This window comes from Panthera pardus, unplaced genomic scaffold (assembly GCF_024362965.1).
Source record: "Panthera pardus isolate Hobbes unplaced genomic scaffold, ASM2436296v1 HiC_scaffold_17, whole genome shotgun sequence".
Lineage (NCBI taxonomy): Eukaryota > Metazoa > Chordata > Mammalia > Carnivora > Felidae > Panthera > Panthera pardus.
The window spans coordinates 97,274,855-97,292,165 of record NW_026526732.1 but is presented as its reverse complement, the minus strand read 5'-3'; the positions used below and the strand labels follow the sequence as shown (position 1 = coordinate 97,292,165).

The 17,311-nt window shown below is 39.5% G+C and overlaps 1 protein-coding gene across 27 annotated transcripts in view; it reads right to left on the bottom strand.

Moving 5' to 3' along the window:
- The window catches only part of DST (dystonin), a 491,438-nt gene that overhangs the window by 192,875 nt on the left and 281,252 nt on the right, over positions 1 to 17,311 (bottom strand). For all 27 annotated transcript variants that reach the window (XM_019457466.2, XM_019457473.2, XM_019457470.2 and 24 more), the window contains one exon: positions 4,953 to 5,119. In XM_019457466.2, the coding sequence (XP_019313011.2) occupies positions 4,953 to 5,119 (167 nt within the window). The remainder of the gene's footprint in view (positions 1 to 4,952; positions 5,120 to 17,311) is intronic.

Genomic DNA, 17,311 nt, shown 5'->3' with positions numbered 1-17,311 from the left:
TGTTGATTCTCAGTTAACTCTACTTCTCTTGCTTTTAAGCTACTTACTCATCAGATGCTTTTGTGACATCCTTTTGATCTAAGTCCATCAAATCCAGTCTACCTTGTTATTCTTTTGAATGAAAACCAAGGTTAGGGGCAACAGTGAGGCTTATTCACCTAAGATCTCTTACCAGCTGTGGTTTTCAGTGAAAAGATTTTAATACTCTTTCAAGAAAATTTAAACTATACAAACAAAACAAGTACAAGCTAGTACAGATATATGGTAGTTTTATTATTTGAATTCTTTCCACTGAAAACTGAACACAACAAACAGACGTTCCTAGAAAGAATCAGGAACAAAATTTCCTAAAAATTTATTTATTTTATTTTTAATTGATGGATAGTTGACATACAATGTTGTATTAGTTTCAGGCATACAACATAGTGATCCCATAATTCTATATATTATACCATGCTCACAACAATAAGCAATAATCATGGTTACCATCTGAATCAATGACCTATTTAAGTAGAACCTATAAGAGCTATCCTTTGTAATCTCTTCCACTATATCATAGTACTTTATCATTCTTATTACCCATTGCATAATCCAGGCTCTTCACCTTCTTGGGGATAATATGACATACCCAAAACTACAGAACAGTTCATTTGTGGTTTTGCTCTCACTTATGCTGAGTGTTTTAATGTTCTCTTATTATCTACAATTTTCCTCACATTATGAGTTGCTGCTAATGCCATTTTCACTGACGGCTAATTCTAAGTTATGTGACTGATGTCCCTCACTAATTTCTTACGAGGGACAAAGATCTTAGTTGGCATTTATATATATACTATTCATGTAGACATTTCTTAAATTCATCGAGAATTCTCATGTATCTTTGCTGAATATCATTAGTTTTCAACACTGCCCTAGCACAGTTGCTCAGGTCAACAGTTCCATTTCTGGATATCTAGTTTACCTGCAGGGTATTATGGTAAGTAGTTACACAGAAGCATATGAGGACTTGAGACTCCTGAGCTGTCACCTCCATCATTTAAAAGGTATGTCGTCGAGTACATTAGTTTCCCTTTTGAGCCCCAGTTTCTTCAGTAATTTAATAATGTGATCATTTAATACGCAGATAAAAATGGAAATAGTGTCATCTATTTCACAGGACTGTGATCATTTTAAAAGCTACCATATATAAAAACAGCTAACACAGAAATTGATACATGGTCAACAGTCCACACATATTTCTTGGGTGCCTTCTATGCAACAGTTACTTTCTTTTTAACTTCAGGGATGGTTTTTATTGTGTAATGTCTATAAATTACTCTTACTATAAAAATTTCTTTTTTATTTCATGTTAGTCGAGTACTGCTTACTGGGGTTAACAAACATTCTCTCCACTTCATAAGTCATATGCTATGTGGGAACACTAATAAAATTATGCTAGGCAATCCAAATTAATGTACTTAAGTTTTGACAGTATTGACAGCAATACAAAATCTGAAGGGTGCTATTATTCTGTCCCCATTTCAGATCAGTATTTCTAAATCTTCAGGAGATGTGTGCACAAAAATCTGACCAGATCATTTACTACAATTAATACTCATTTATTTTTAAATGACAAATACGGGGCATAGGAAGCACCTGGGTGGCGCAGTAGGTTAAGCGTCCAACTCTTTGATTTCGGCTCAGGTCAAGATCTCATGGTTCAAGAGATTGAGGCCTGTATGTGTAGCCCGCTTGAGATTATCTCTCTCTCTGTGTCTCTCTGTCCTTCACCCACTCATGCTAGTGCTCGCTCTCTCTCTCAAAATAAATAAATAAAACCTTTAAAAAAAATAGTTGAAATGACAAAGAGTGTCCACTTTCCTTGCAATCCCCAGAGAAATCTTGCATATTCTCTCTGGGGCGTGCAAACTTGCTTCATGAGTGGCACCACAATCCTCCGCCCATCCACTCCAGGAATCTCAAGGTTCTTTCCTGCTAAGCCCTCACTCCCTGTCAAGATCCTTCTCAACCGAGTACTCCATACAGTTAGGCTTGGTATTTAAGTAGAAACCAAACCCATGTACCACCTCAGATCATTTTTATTACATAAGTCAAATGAAACTCATATATAAAAAACAACTTTTAATCTAGAAATAGACCCCCAAACCCAATTAAATGGATATGTTTCCACAGCAAGTCCAAATACATCAGAAAATTTAGGGGAATAATTACCAAGTAAAAACAACTATAAATTAGACACTACTCTCTAAATGTGATTATTGCTGTATATCCAAAAATCTTCTTACAGTGATTTTTCAATTGTTTATAACTTTCTATTTCCCCTTTAGAGTATTTTAAAACATTCAACAGTGAAAACTATGTGTAGTTCAACCCCATCCATTTCTTACACATGCTAGAAGAAAAGTACTCGATCATTTTTTAAGTAAAAAGAAAAGCTAAAAACAGTTCTACACATGAAAAGTTTCTTCCAGTGAAAAAGGCCACAGTGGTATTTTATGAGGCACATGATGATGAACGTAAGCAACAAAGAAATCTCGTGAGCACTTAAACCTGATACTCAGTATTTCTACCATGAATTCTAACAAGGGAAAACAAAGCCAACTAGGAAATCAAAGTTCAAAGTTAAAACTAAACAATTCTTTTTTTTTTTTAAGTTTATTTATTTATTTTGAGAGAGAGAGACAGAGAGAGCACGCGCATGCACGTATGCACATGTGAGAGCAGGGGAGGGGCAGAGAGAGAGAGGGAGAGAGAGAGAATCCCAAGCAGGCTCCAAAACGCCAGTGTGGAGCCCGACACAGGGCTCGATCCCAAGAACCATGAGATCATGACCTGAGCCAAAGTCAGAAGTCAGATGCTTCATCAAATGAGCCACCCAGATGCCCTCTTCTCTTTAAAAAAAAAAAAAAAGATTTTAAGTAATCTTTACACCCAACGTGGGGCTTGAACTCACAACCCCAAGATCAAGAGTCACATGCTCCAGTGAGTAAGCCAGCCAGGTGCTCCAGTAAAGCTAAACAATTTTCTAAAATGATCACTCTGTCAAATTAAAAGTTCAAAGCAAATAATATTCAAAAGATCCAAATTCTCTCCTAAAGCAATATGAGCTCTATAATATTAAACTTCCCCAGGAAATTTCAGCATTTCTGTCACATATGTAGGAGAAAAACACATAGCATGTATATACTAATTTGTACTTATACTCTTTCACGAGTATTGAAGAGACAATGTCCAGAGACCATTGTTTTTAAAAGTCAATTATTTTAGAATAATAGCTGGCTTCTAAATGCTTTGCTTCTACTTAAAACACTTCAAAGAGAAAAGAGCACACACTCAAAGGTACATCATGACATAAATCCTTCAGGTATAACAATCCAAATATTTTTATTTAAAGGACAAGATCTTATCATCCCAGGTATAAAATATATCCAATTATGCAGCCTTCTGATGGCCTCATGTTTTAAGTCACACAGAAGTGCAGTATGATGACAGCAATGTCTGTACCGACTAAACCCTCTTGGCACTGTGTTACTTAAGGAGATCTGGTACTTTATTTTCAACAAGTGTAGGCGAGTTGATTCTGATTTTTCTTATTAATCAGGCAAACTATACCTACCTCTACTGAAATGTTGTTCCATAAAGAAGCAGACTATTACAGTGTAATAAAGGGGCTCTGGGTGCGGATGCGTGGGAGATTCATTACAGTTTGATTGATGTTAAAATTTCCAAAATAAAAAAGAGGGAAAGAGAAAAAGATCTCTCTCCTTTGTAAAAAAAAAAAAAAGAGGGAAAGAGAGTAAGGTCCTCAGGGGAGTGAAAAGAAAAAAAGAAAGAGAAAGGAGACAGATGGGGAGAATGCGATTTTAAATCAAGCAGACCGAGATTAAAATCTCAGCTCTATGATGTATTAGCAGCGAGACCTTGGCAAACCCAAGGTTCCTCCTCTGCAAAAGTGGGATAATAACAGTTCCTGTTTTGTGGGACTGTTAGGAGATTTGAATGGGATAACATATGGAAAGCAATGAACAGAATGCCCCACATGTAGAAAGTTATCAAAATATTAACTATTCTATATAATTATTATTTTTATCAAATAAATTTGTTAGTCCAATGAGCTATAGCTTAAGCTTACTCTACTTAGGAAGACATTCTTCAACAACATGATATAATTTTTTCAAAACTAAGAAAAGTTACTGAGATCAACACACGTATTGTTTTCAATAAATATTTTCTGGGGCTCTAGCTCCTTAGAAGACATTAAAAGCATGGAGTCAAAAGCCAGAGGCCCCAGGTCTGAATCTCAAAGCTGCCACTTGCTCTGTGTGACTGCAAGCAAGTATTTACTCAGTGCCTCAGTTTTTGTATGGTAACTGGGAATGATGATATAGGGATGCTGTAAGAACTAAATAAATCAATATATGTAAAAACTGCTTAGGATGGTGTCTGGCACTTTATAGTAAGTGCTATGTCAGTGTTAACTGGGATTCAGTTGTTAATAATTCTCACCCAGAAAACTGTTTACGACCCCAAAGTTGTCCTCTTTTGAACCCAGCTACTCATCAGAGTAACCAGTGTAGGAGACTGTAATTTGGACATGTGTGAGCTCTAAGTCTGAACTAAACCCTTACCCTACAACTCATCAGTTCTCCATTTGTACAATCATGCTCATCCACTTGAAGACTCTATATATCAGAGCTTACTGTCTTCCAAGTTACTAGCAAAATTCAAAGATATGATATAGCTCTGTGGTCTGTGTGTATGCACCAAGCTTAGAGTGATGATCTCGCAGTGGTAAGAATCTGATGTTTCTACTTGTACTTGGTCTGTATTTTCTAACTTTCTGCCATGCACATGTATTGCTTCTATAATAATAAAAGGTTATTTTAAAATCTGGAAATGGAAGAAACACTTCTCATATTTGTCTAAGAAAATAGACCCCACAAATTCCATACCTGTATTTATGAATGATGGCATTAAATAGTTTTCCATCTCTCCAGCAGGTAGTGAAATTTTCACACCGTATTCCAGCATAACCCTCTGTTGCCTGCTGTGTCCACAGTAGCAATCTCTCCTTCGCAGACATATCCTCTGACTCTCCAGTAACATGGATATCAGATATCTAAACACAACAGAAAGTGTTAAAATATTAGGAAGAAAGCCAGCTCAGACTGAGAAACTACTATGTACCAAGCACTTCATTAGTGTTATTTTACTTAGTCCTCATAACTCTGACTGGAAAGCTAAATGTATTTTTCCCATTTTACATACAGGGAAACTGAGTTTCAAAGACGTTCATAGATAGAAAAGGAGGATTTAACCTAAGCACCTAATTTTTTTTTTTATTATGCCAAAATGTCACAGCACTGAGAATTCTACATTCCTCTTTACTAATCAGATCTGTAAAATAATCCAACCAAAGGTTTTGCCAAGTTCAAATGGATCCAAAGTAAAACCTACAAACTAATCTATATTACCACCTGCAGAGCAGGATTTGATCTGACAGGTATTCTGTGTAAAGAACAAAGAAGGAAACTAGTACTTTCCCCAATTAACTACATTACATAACAATTTGACCTAAAGTCTCTTTAATTTTCTCAAGAGTCCTTTCTCAGTTTACTCAACAGGATACCTTTATTAACTGATTTTTTTCCCTATACTTTGTTCATTTTCATTTAATTTTCTAAAAGTCTCTTTCACTAAATAAAACAGGTCACCAGTTCACATGATTGACATTTTCTTAAGAACCTCTCTAACAAGGGTCCTACTTAATCTGCTGATAATGATATTAAGGCACAAAGTGACTTTACCAGGGGTCACACAGTGATTCCAAAGCTGGGATTAACACCAAGAAACAACTGTTCCCTCCATCAGTGCAGGATGAAAGCCAAGGGATCAAGAAAGACAGGCGGGAAGCCAGGATCAGGATGAGTAAATAAAGAATTGGAAGCAATATATAGGGAGGCACAAGTCATTTTGTAACAGGAAAAAAATCACTCAAGTCATGAGGTTGGCTTCTAGTTCTGGCCACTACTCCCACAGCTTTGAATAATACATTTCATGTCTGTGAGTCAACTTCCTCATCTATAAAATGAGGAGGTAGGAGGGAGAAGCAGATCATGTTTAAGACTCTGGTCAATCTAAAGTCTTACCCAGAGATTGTAAATACAACACAGAAGTCAGAGGTCAGAAGAGCCAGAGTCAAAGAACTGAAAGTAGAAAATCTGACAGTCCCAGACTGAAGAAAGCCTTTGACATGCAGCAGTGCTAGGCTCAGACAGGAAGCCCTTTATTCTTCCCAGCTGCCACAAGAGCCGGAGGCCAGGCCAACCAGGAACCTGGTGCAGGCTGCAGCAGCAAAAGCCCACGCCAGGCCTGGCAGCCTCTAACACCACCACCTGGACATCATGGCGGGAGCCACACACACCCTTTCTCCAATATTCTGCATAGATCTCCATGCCCTGCGGAGCTTGCTCTCAGCCACAGTATGAGACATGCTCCTTGACAAATGATTTGAAAGATGAGCTCAGGGTGTGCCTGGGTGGCTCAGCTGGTTAAGCGTTCAACTCTTGAGTTTGGCTCAGGTCATGATCTCACGATTCATGAGCTTGAGCCCCTGTCCAGCTCTGTGCTGACAGTGTGGAGCCTTCTTGGGACTCTCTCTCTCTCCCCCCCTCTTCCTCTGCCCCTCCCTTGCTCGATCTAAATTAATTAATTATTTTTATAACAAAAAAAATAAATATGAGCTCACAGTCTCAATTTAATCATCTTTTCTAAGAACCTGTGCTAATCTCCACAGCATGAAAAGAACTATGTGCATGCATGAACACATTATATAGTATATACAGGACAAATTCCTTTTTTTTTTTTAATGTGGGGAAAAAAAGAGCAGAAAAATCACCAATGTTATTCCACCCCCAACTTCCAACTGATACCCTGATCTGAAATTATGCTAGAAAGCCCTTCTAGTACATCCCAGGAGTTTAAATTCCATCTCCACCATTTATGTTCGAGTTACTCAACTGTTTCAAGACCATCCTCTGACTTGTAAAATAATGATGGTAATAGTTATTATGCTATGTCATGAGAATTCAACACGAACACAGTGTAATGTCAGCAACTTTACTGTTGTGGTTATTATTATTCTTTTTTACAAAGGGAGAAGCAAAAATTTGGCTTTATAATTCTCCCAATTCTCCTACTGTAAAGAGAAGTAAAAAGTTTTGTTTTTTTAATGTTTATTCATTTTGAGAGAGAGAGAGAACATGAGTGACAAGTGGGGAAGGGGCAGAGAGGGAGAGAGAGAATCCCAACCAGGCTACCCACTGTCAGCACAGAGCCCAATGCAGGCCTCAAACTCACAAACCATGAGATCATGACCTGAGCCGAAATCAGGAGTTGGACACTCAACCAACTGAGCCACCCAGGTGCCCTGAGAAGTAAAAAGTTTTTAAATTTGTTGCCTCAAGCAAATCAACATTTATAAAAACAAGGGTTCAGAGAAACAAATCTAGGAAACTATAAACAAGAAAGTTATGCCTCCCGGCAAAATCTCACAAGAGGCTTCTCTTAGTCTTTACAAATTATAAAATCAACTGCTTCTGGGAACCCTTACCACAAGGGAGCTCTGTGGGTGGTAATCACAACTAAATAAAGAAAAGGGAGAGAGTTGGAAAGGCGGGGGACTATTTTCTGCTGGTCAAGAACGTTCCATGCCAGTCCAGTCACTGAATTATCTATTCACAAGGGAAGTCAGTAAATTTCAACTACAAGGTAAGTTTAATAGGTCCAAGTGCTGCTCAGCATTTTATCCCAGGAAGGATATTAAAGGGGGAGTTCTGAGGTCGAAAAACGGTCTAAATATCAACCAAGAGAAAGCAGTATAGTCTAATTAAATAAATTTCCAATGGATGAATTTCAGATTGTTACTCCCACACACTACTTCAGGTTATTACACATGTATACACTATTTAAAAAGCTGTGATTTTCAAATGTATATTCAAATATTATGAACCAAACTTTAACATAATTAAAGACTACTAACACACTGACTTTCAGCTTTTCCTGCCATTTCCAATTACCTCAGTATTATTCCTATAGAGAAACTCAAGGTATTTTTTAAAATGTCCTGTTACCATTAACTACTACCTCTCTTGAGTATATCAAACTTTTCATGATACTGTGCAATCAAAACCAAAATGAAAAATAAATTAAACTCTAAAATTTATGTCTGCAGTTGTCATTGATGACCCCTGATTTAAAATCTATGCATTCAGCACAACAGTCTGAACCCTCGTCCCTCAGTGAAAGGTCAGGGGTGGTTCTAGGAAGTAATCAAGCTTCCTCCTTTCAGATCCCGAAGTCAATACGGAGACCAGAGAAGGTTTCCATTCATGCTGCCTGGGTTCAAATTCCAGTTCCAAGAGTAAACGGGACCACAACCCAGAGCCATCCACATCATCTAAAATCCGTTTTCCTCATTTAAAAAACTTAAATTATGACAGAATTTCTACCTCTTTTGAGTGGTTCTAAAGATTCAGTAAAATAAATCCACATCAAATGCTTAGCACAGTGCCTGGCATACAAATGTTAGCTTCTCCCACCACAATTTTATTAGTAGTATTTGCCACTTAAAGTTTCTTACCAACAATCTGTCAGCTAACACCTAAAGCAAACAAAACCCTTTACACCAGAGCTCCTTTTGGAAACTTGAAGCCCTCATGCCTCACATCCAGGTCATTGCTGGCTACCACCCAAATTCGAGCTCTTCCTGTCACTGAGCCTCCTGAGCCTGTATTTCATCCCTGTCTCATCTCTCCTGACCCAGCTTGCCACCACTCTCAAGCTTTCCAGAAATATCTATTCCAGGGTAAACAAAGGCTCCTAAAACTTCAGTACCTTCACTGCTTCTACTATTTTACTGAACTTGGTCTGTCCCTCTCACCTCCGGTCAAGTCCCACATACCACCAGGCAGGGCAAGCATATTCTAATCCCCCAGTGATGCAAAAATGATAGTTTTCAAACCGTGACCCATAGGTACGAAGACCTCACTTTTACACTGTAGGCCACTCACTCTTATATCACCACCTTCTTCTCCTTAAAAATGATCCCTGTGGGTGGGAGATGGGCTAGATGGGTGATGGGCATTAAGGAGGGCACTTGTAAGGAGTACTGGGTGCTGTATGGAAGCGAATCACTGAATTCTGCTCCTGAAAACAGCACTGCACTGTACACTAAGTAAAATTTAAATTAAAAAAAAAAAAAAAGATTCCTGCATCCCCCAAAGATCTGACACCTGGCTCAGTGTGTACCTGGCTCCATGCTGTGTCACATCCTCACGGTCCTTCTTCTCTCTACTTCATCCATTCACACATCTATTGCTACGTCCTGAATCTCATCATCTTACACCAGAACTAGTCCGCCTCTGATATTTAACTCCCGATAGTGACTTCCTGTTCTTCTACCACTTTCATTCCCCAACCCTAGGTAAAAACCACTTCTCTGGCTTCATTGACATCTCACATTGCTTGATATGCCTCATTATGATCCATTCTATGAGCCCTCTTCTATCTTCACCTCTTTCTCTAGCTGGCCTGCAACACGTGATCCATCACTTCAACCAACTTCCTCAACTCCCTCACACCCTTCTCCTTGCCCTGCAAGCCCCCAGCCAAACCCCAATCCTGGCCAAGTCAGCTGCACGTCTCCCCTACTCTTCCCTCTGCTATAAAGCTCTACTAGAAAACTGCAGTCCCATGTGGACTGCTGCCACCACAGGTTCCAGGTCTGCAATTCAGCTAAGCACGCTAAGAAACCTGGCACTTTTTCTTGGTGTCCTAATTGGCCCGTTTTTCTATCCCTCACAATCTCTCTTTCAATATTGTTTACCATTTGCATGAAATTCCCTACCGTACCACTTCCTTATTTACGTTTAGCATTCACTTTTTAATCTCCTTCTTTATCGAGAAAATAGCAACATGAGTAAGAACTCCCTCACTGCCCTGCCCTGCTACCAACAAACTTGGCTTTTGCATGACCTGCTTTTCTCATATGCTCAGAATCCTTCCACCTCCTGTCTCCTGGGGAATTCTCACTCTATCAATCATCCCCTCCACATCTGGGTCTTGGCTCTCAGTATTTAAAAATGCCCATCTCAGGGTGCCTGGGTGGCTCAGCCAGTTAAGCATCTGACTCTTGATGTCGGTTCAGGTCATTATCTCACAGTTCATGAGTTTGAGCCCCACATCAGGCTCCACACTGACAATGCCCATCTCTTCCATCCTAAAACAAAAATAAACAAGATTTATAAACTCAATTCCCTCTTTTCTTATCACTGTCTCTCTCTCTCTTCCAGTAAAGCAACTGAACAAAAAAAAACCCTCTGTAACTTTCATGTTTTTTAAATAGACTTTTTGTATTTTTTAGCTCTATTATCTTTATTCTTTAACCTGCTGTGATGTGGCTTCCATCCCAATCACTCCACTAAAACTAAGTAGCGGTGACCAGACAAGAAAGTGAGGGAGCTTCCTGCTCATGACTTGATTTTCCCAGGAGAAAAAGGAAATCAGATGGTAAAATGTAACAGAGCAAGTTGTAAGCACGAAAGGAGGGAGGTCACGTGGTACCTGAAGAGCTGAAAGATATTGTGAGCAATCATCTACAACCTCCTCTTCCATAGTCTCACTTAATCAATAAGCACTCACAAATGTCTGCTAGTACCACTACGAGGAGTTGGTCATACAACCACCCTCATGGAGCCTGCAATTTAATGACAGAAAAACATCACAGAGAAGAGTTCAAGGGTTGCTTTCCAATCTGTCCATTCTCCACTCCTGATCTGTCTGAGGCATCTGTCACTGGCAGTCTTCTTCCCTGACTTTCCTGATGTCACTCCTTCCTGGTTTTCTTCCTGCATCCTTGGCCATTCGTTGTCAGTTTGCAGTAGAGGCTCCACTGCTACCCTTCCTTTAGTGCTATTCCCCAGGCTCAGTCCTCAGCACCCCCGCTTCTTCTCACGCCTCCTGTACAATCTCACCTTCTACAATGGTTTCAACTTCACCCCTCATACCAATGACTCTGGGATCCCCATGTTGCTCCCAAAACTTACCCCTGAACATAAGAGCCATAAATTCTAACTCCCTAATGAACACTTCTGTCAAAATAGTAAAACCAATCATATATTGAGCACTTCAGTGAGCCCGTGTGTTGAAGCACTTCCCAAGTATCATCTCATCATCATTAGATACAATCTCATTTTACAAATGATAATGAAGCACAAAGTGGTTATGTGACTTGCTCAAGTGCACACAAACTACTAACAGGTAGAAGTAACACCTGAACTTGCATCTACCTGGCTTCACTGTGCTTTATCTCACAACCTCTTCAAACCCACTATAGAGAAAGCTGAATTTCTCTTTCTCCATCTCACTCTTCCTTCTGTATCTGTAGCTCAGAGGATGGCCCCATCATTTACCCAGTTGCTCCGAAATCAAAAACACTGAAGTCATCCTCGATGCCTTTATCTCCATCTGTACCTATCTTCAATTGGTCACACAGTCCTATGCAGCCTCTTCTCTCCTCCCTCCCCTTCAACACACACCCCCCAAAATTCCTCATACTCCAGCCCCACTGAACCACTTCTTGTTCCTTCAAGAACAATACATTTCCACAGGACACTATGCATTTACATATGCTACTACCTACCTACAGAATGCCCTCACCAGCTGCCATCCCACTCAACCCCTTCACTCATCCATCTCTTTGAAGAAGCCCCAGCTGATTCAATCTCCAGGGTCTGTGAGAGATGTCCCACCATCCTCTCTGCTTCCACAGCAGCGCATACACACACTACTGTAATAACACGTGTTGTGTATAATTATCATCTGTTGATATATCTTCTGTCCCTCTAATATGTGAGCAAACGTACACAAAATGACAATGTCTTATTCATTTTAGCATTACACTGTCTTAACTCTGTCACTGCTTGGCACATAATAGACAGTAAATGCCCATGAGCATATATCTTTGTGATTGAGTTAGGAACCTCTGGAATTTAAATTATTTCATTCAGGCAACCAGGATACCCTTGATCAGTTCTGCTTTAGCATATACTTCAAGGTCGCACACAGGAAGGAGAGGCTTTATTACCTACACTGTGCAAACTCCAAGCAAAAAAACTGATGCACCCATAAAAATGTCACTCAACCATTTTTTGTAGGTTTTTGCTTACTATCTACACAGTAAAAATGACATATTTGGCAACATTTTCCAAAAAACTTATTTTGGCACTGTGTAAAAATAACCTAAATCTAGTATTCTCCAAGTTCAAGGAAGAGTATGATGGGAGGAAGTTGACATGTATGAATTAAAATGTCTTTATATCCCAAGTCCAAGTGAATGCCAATGTCAATCTTGCAGTATCTTTTAAGACAAAATTATGATAAGTCTAGAATGGTATGGGGTTCAGCAAAGCTTCCACCTTCTTCTAGAACTGAGTCTCACTACTGGAAATCTGAAGTTTGTATGAACTGTCAAGTTTTGGTCTGGCTTTCCACTTTAGCTATAATCAAAATAATTCTTTCTGCTTATTTTCCTTAATTTTTCAACTAAGCAACTTCACTGACTTTGTTTCTGGCTTATCTGCTTTAAATGTGAAATTTCAGTAAGTAGTTTTCACTTGAATTACAGAGGAAATGTTATTTCCTTCCCATAAAGTCAAGAATGTGGTTGTGCCGTGACACGGCCAGAGCAAGAAAGGGTAATTGGCCTTCTACAACCACTCTATTTATGTGTATTCCTCTTCCAAGAGGACAGTCCAAACTGAAATTTGGAAATCTACAAGATTTTTATGTGAAGAGCAAGTATTTTCCAGAGCCCTGACAAAAGCTGGTTTACAGAGAACAGTTCCAAGCTTTAAAAATACACAACATAAGGCATTCTCAAAAATGGCATGGTCATGTTATTAGACAGTGGTTTCTCCAAATGTGGATTCTAAAAGTATTGTTCCTACTTGTAAATCTCAGAAAAATCTAACCATTTGGATAGGAAGTCCCGAAACCCATTTGAATTAAAAATATGCCTGCTGGCTATATATTTTAGCAAAATTATTTTAAACCATTTAGGGCATTAAAAAAGAATCCAGATACCGAGTATATGAAGTCATTTTCATAGTTCAGGATCCTGAGCCTTGAGAATAAAGAAGTCACCATATCTGTTTTTTTTTCTTTTCACTCCATATAAGATCAAAAACTGCAATTAAAAAACCAAAAAGCTCAGCCTAAAAAAAATGCTACCAACAAAACAAAAACCCTCATACTTTTTCCTACATTCACATCCCTTATTCCCACATCACCTCTACCCTTACACTCAACACTAAGATTTTACTACATAATTTCCCTTCTTCCTCTTGGCAGAGCTGAGACAACATACAATGATTGAAACATTAATAAATGGAAGTAAAAGAAGGTCCAAGGGGCTTTAGGAGAAGTCTCTGGGCAGGGGAGGGGGAAAGGGTGCAGACATTATTCAAACACAAGAAAGAAAGCCTGATCCAAATTCACACAGTTCTAACTGCGGTAGAACCAGGCATGTGCCTGCTCAGGGATGAGCTTTGTTTCATAGTGCACATCTGACCAAATGCCTCATAGAGCACCATCAGGAAATGTGAACCACAGTCTCACCAAACAGCTCAGAGACACAATACACACCCAACAACAAATGGACTGTGCTTCTGCAAATGGAACCAAAGAATCCAGTGTTGGAATTCTCAAAACATAAAAGCATGAGTTGCTCCAATGCTCCCCATGGATGTTGACTCATTGTGCCATTCAAACTCATGCATCTGCTAGCTTCCCACATCCCTAAGGAAGACACGAGCATCAGTAACATGGATATATTAGCTGTCCCAAGACTGTTTCTAGGGGAGAGGAGGGTCTTATATTCCCTGTTTTCTCTCTTTTCCCACTACAAACTATCGAGTGGCAATAATTACTATCCTTGGTCTGGACCATCACCTCTAGTCTCCAATGTCAATACTAAGGACATCCTTTAAGACACAGTCATGAGACACCTGGAATAATATTGGGCTCAAGCAAGCTTCCACCTCCTTCTGGAACTAAGCCTCAGTGTCTGGATTAGTAATAGTCTCCTAACTAGTCTCATTGCACCAAGTCTTGGCTTACTTTCAAATGCCATTTCAGGTTGTTCCTGACTCCACAGCCACAGTATTCCAGTTCAGTTTTGGCTGCTCTAAAAAAAATTTTTTAACGTTTATTCACTTTTGAGAGATAGGGACGGAGTGCGAGTGGGGGAGGGGCAGAGAGAGAGGGAGACACAGAATCCGAAGCAGGCTCCAGGCTCTGAGCTGTCAGCACAGGGCCCGATGCGGGGCTCGAACCCACGAACTGTGAGATCACGACCTCAGCCGAAGTCGGACACCTAACGGACTGAGCCACCCAGGCGCCCCTGGCTGCTCTCTCTAGACTCAAGCCATCTCCTTCCTATTCTATGATCGAACCATCTGAACTTCGAACCATGTGAACCACATGCTCCCTCTCTCCTAGGGTCCTCTATTCAAGCTACTACTCCCCTTGGAACATTCTCCTCATACTCTGCCTAACATGACACAGATTAGGTGCTCAATATCTGCTGAATAAGTGGAGGGAGGGAATATATAATGCAAGATCAGAAACATGTTTCATTTGAGATGAGTGAGTTTTAACCTGTCATGTCATGTAAGACTTGTCATTTTAGAAAAGTAAAACGTTTCCAATTAAGCTCACTTTCCAATAATAATAGAATGCCCTGACTACTGCACAAAAGTACCCAGCAGCAAGCTCAAGCCCAGAGACTACTCAGTGAGAACCCAACATTAAGCAGTGAAACTGAGCTTCATCTAAATCATTTTTCTAAAACAATTCCATAAACTTGACACAACAGACTACCTCAAAATGCCTTTCCAATAAAAGAAAACAAGCCAACATAACCCATCTCATAGCACACTCTGATTTTATTCACAGCTTATTACTAGATGACCCACTTACTGCTAACTGAATTGCAACAGCCTCACTGTGCTGGTCAGCTGAGGCCATATATGTGAAAGTCCTCTGAGCAAAGTCAATGCCACCAGACAACTGGGAGATAGGAACACCCTATTTTTACAGATGTTGTCATGGTTCTGGCATGCACTAAGAACACAAGAACAGCCAAACTGCAAAGCTGAGTCGGATACTCCCTAAAAGATTCACTTTAAAAAAAAAATGCATGTATTTCACTCTTCTATACAAGGCAAATCATGCAACGTTTATTTTTTTATTTTTTTAATAACTACAATTTGTTGAAAAGATTAAAAAGCTTAATCAAATTTACTACTTAAATAAGTTATGTGTAACATGGGAAAGGCAACATCTCTGAAGTAAAAAGAACTAAGATATTTAGCTTAGAGAAAGCTATAACTATACTTAAGGATTAAGGAATCAGGGGAACTCAAGCTGAAAGTACCCAAAGGCACTTGGAGGATTCCCTTGTTTCACTTGTGAGCAAGCTGAGGCTACAAGAAGTGAAGTGACTTGACCAGCATCTCCCATGCTAGTAGAAGGCCTAGGGTGTGGACTTGGGTCTTCTAAATTCCAATTTAGGATCTGCAAGAAGTTTCTCATTCACATTTACAAAAGAAATCTATCCTTACAACTCTCTGGGTCAGTAGCCACAGTGGGTGCTTCCTTTCAGTGTGCCTTCTGCTGGGAAAATGGCTGTCCACACATAGGTCACGAAAGAGCACCCTCTACCTTTGCCTTAACCCCTGAAGTCAAGACTCTTTTCACCGGAGCTTCTCAGTCTCTATCCTGGCAAAGTAGCTGATACATAAAATTCTACACATTTTCAGAGGAAGCTATACCCTTGGATCTCTGACATAAACTGAAGGTCAGGGTTCACAGCAATTTTCCTCACTAAACACAACACCTTAAATGACAGCACTTCCCCCACAGAATGGTAGATTTCCCCCTGGCATCATGCTCTCTTCTACTCTCATACCAGAACTACTAACAATAATGTCTCTGAAATGTACATGTACTAAGGTGTCCATAACCAATATGAGCTCCAAGAATTGGCTCATCCCAGGGGTTATTTCTATTTCGACAGGTTGACAAAATTTTTAACTAATTATAGAGTTAGATGAATATACTGTCTGACAAATGATAGGTATTCAGTAAATATTTGCTTAAAATATAGTGAGAGGATGAGTAGAGTTGGGGAGACAGAAGGAGGCAGCCTACTCTGCTTATGCATAACGCCTCATGTCCATAGGAACGAAAGAAATGCCCTGTTACAAATTTGGAAAACATACAGCTTTTCTACTCAGCAGATGGTTACAAGATGTTTCCTCTTTTCCACAGCAGCAGAAGACACTAACAAGATAGAAGTTATCAAGTACTTAACCAGAAGTTAAGTAAATCCTTTTCACATATATTACCTCATTTAATGCTCAAAACACACCACCCTGTTTCACAGATGGGGAAAGTAAGACTGGGTTAAATTTTAGTCTTCTGATTCAAGATTTCATAAGTTCCCTTTCCTCTGCCACCCCAAATCTGTACTGACTCCTTAAAACATTCCAGAAAGAGCTGTGCCTACCAGTGAACCATCTCATTTTATAAAAGCAAAAACTGATTTAACAGACACAGTAAATATAGAAATGATAGCTAATCAAATGTTCTTCCTTGCACAACACAAAACAACTATTGGTTTCAGAGGGTTGGACACAAGAGTGGTATCAAAGGAAATTCAATTTCTTCATATATTTGTTAAAATAAAAGAGGTTATATTCTATTTGAGAGAGTTCTGGTATGAAGAAGAATGAAAGCTGCACGTTGGAAAAAATGGACCTCAAAATTCTTCTACCTCCAGAATTTCTTAACATAATTGTTTCACGAGTAAAATGTAACAATGAGAGGAAGACTGGCACAGAGCCGTGGAAGGTTGTGACCTGTGTTCAATTCCGGACCCCACCACATACTAGCCCTGTGGCCTTTCTGGGCCTCAGTTTCTTCCCATGTAAAGTATCTCCTCATGGAGATGTTGAGAGCCTAAAACAACACACACACAGGGTTCAGAACAGCACCTGCCCCCAGTGAGCAGAGGTAACTGTGCACCAGGTGAGGACTATTGCATAAACTCTTTGATTCGCACTACTCGACAATGTAGTCAGACAAAAGCAAATCCCATATTGAGTTTGTCAACACAGGCAAATATTTGCAAGCCAAGATGTTTGCTTCCAAAGACAACCTCTTCAAAGATGTTTTAACTATTTTGGCA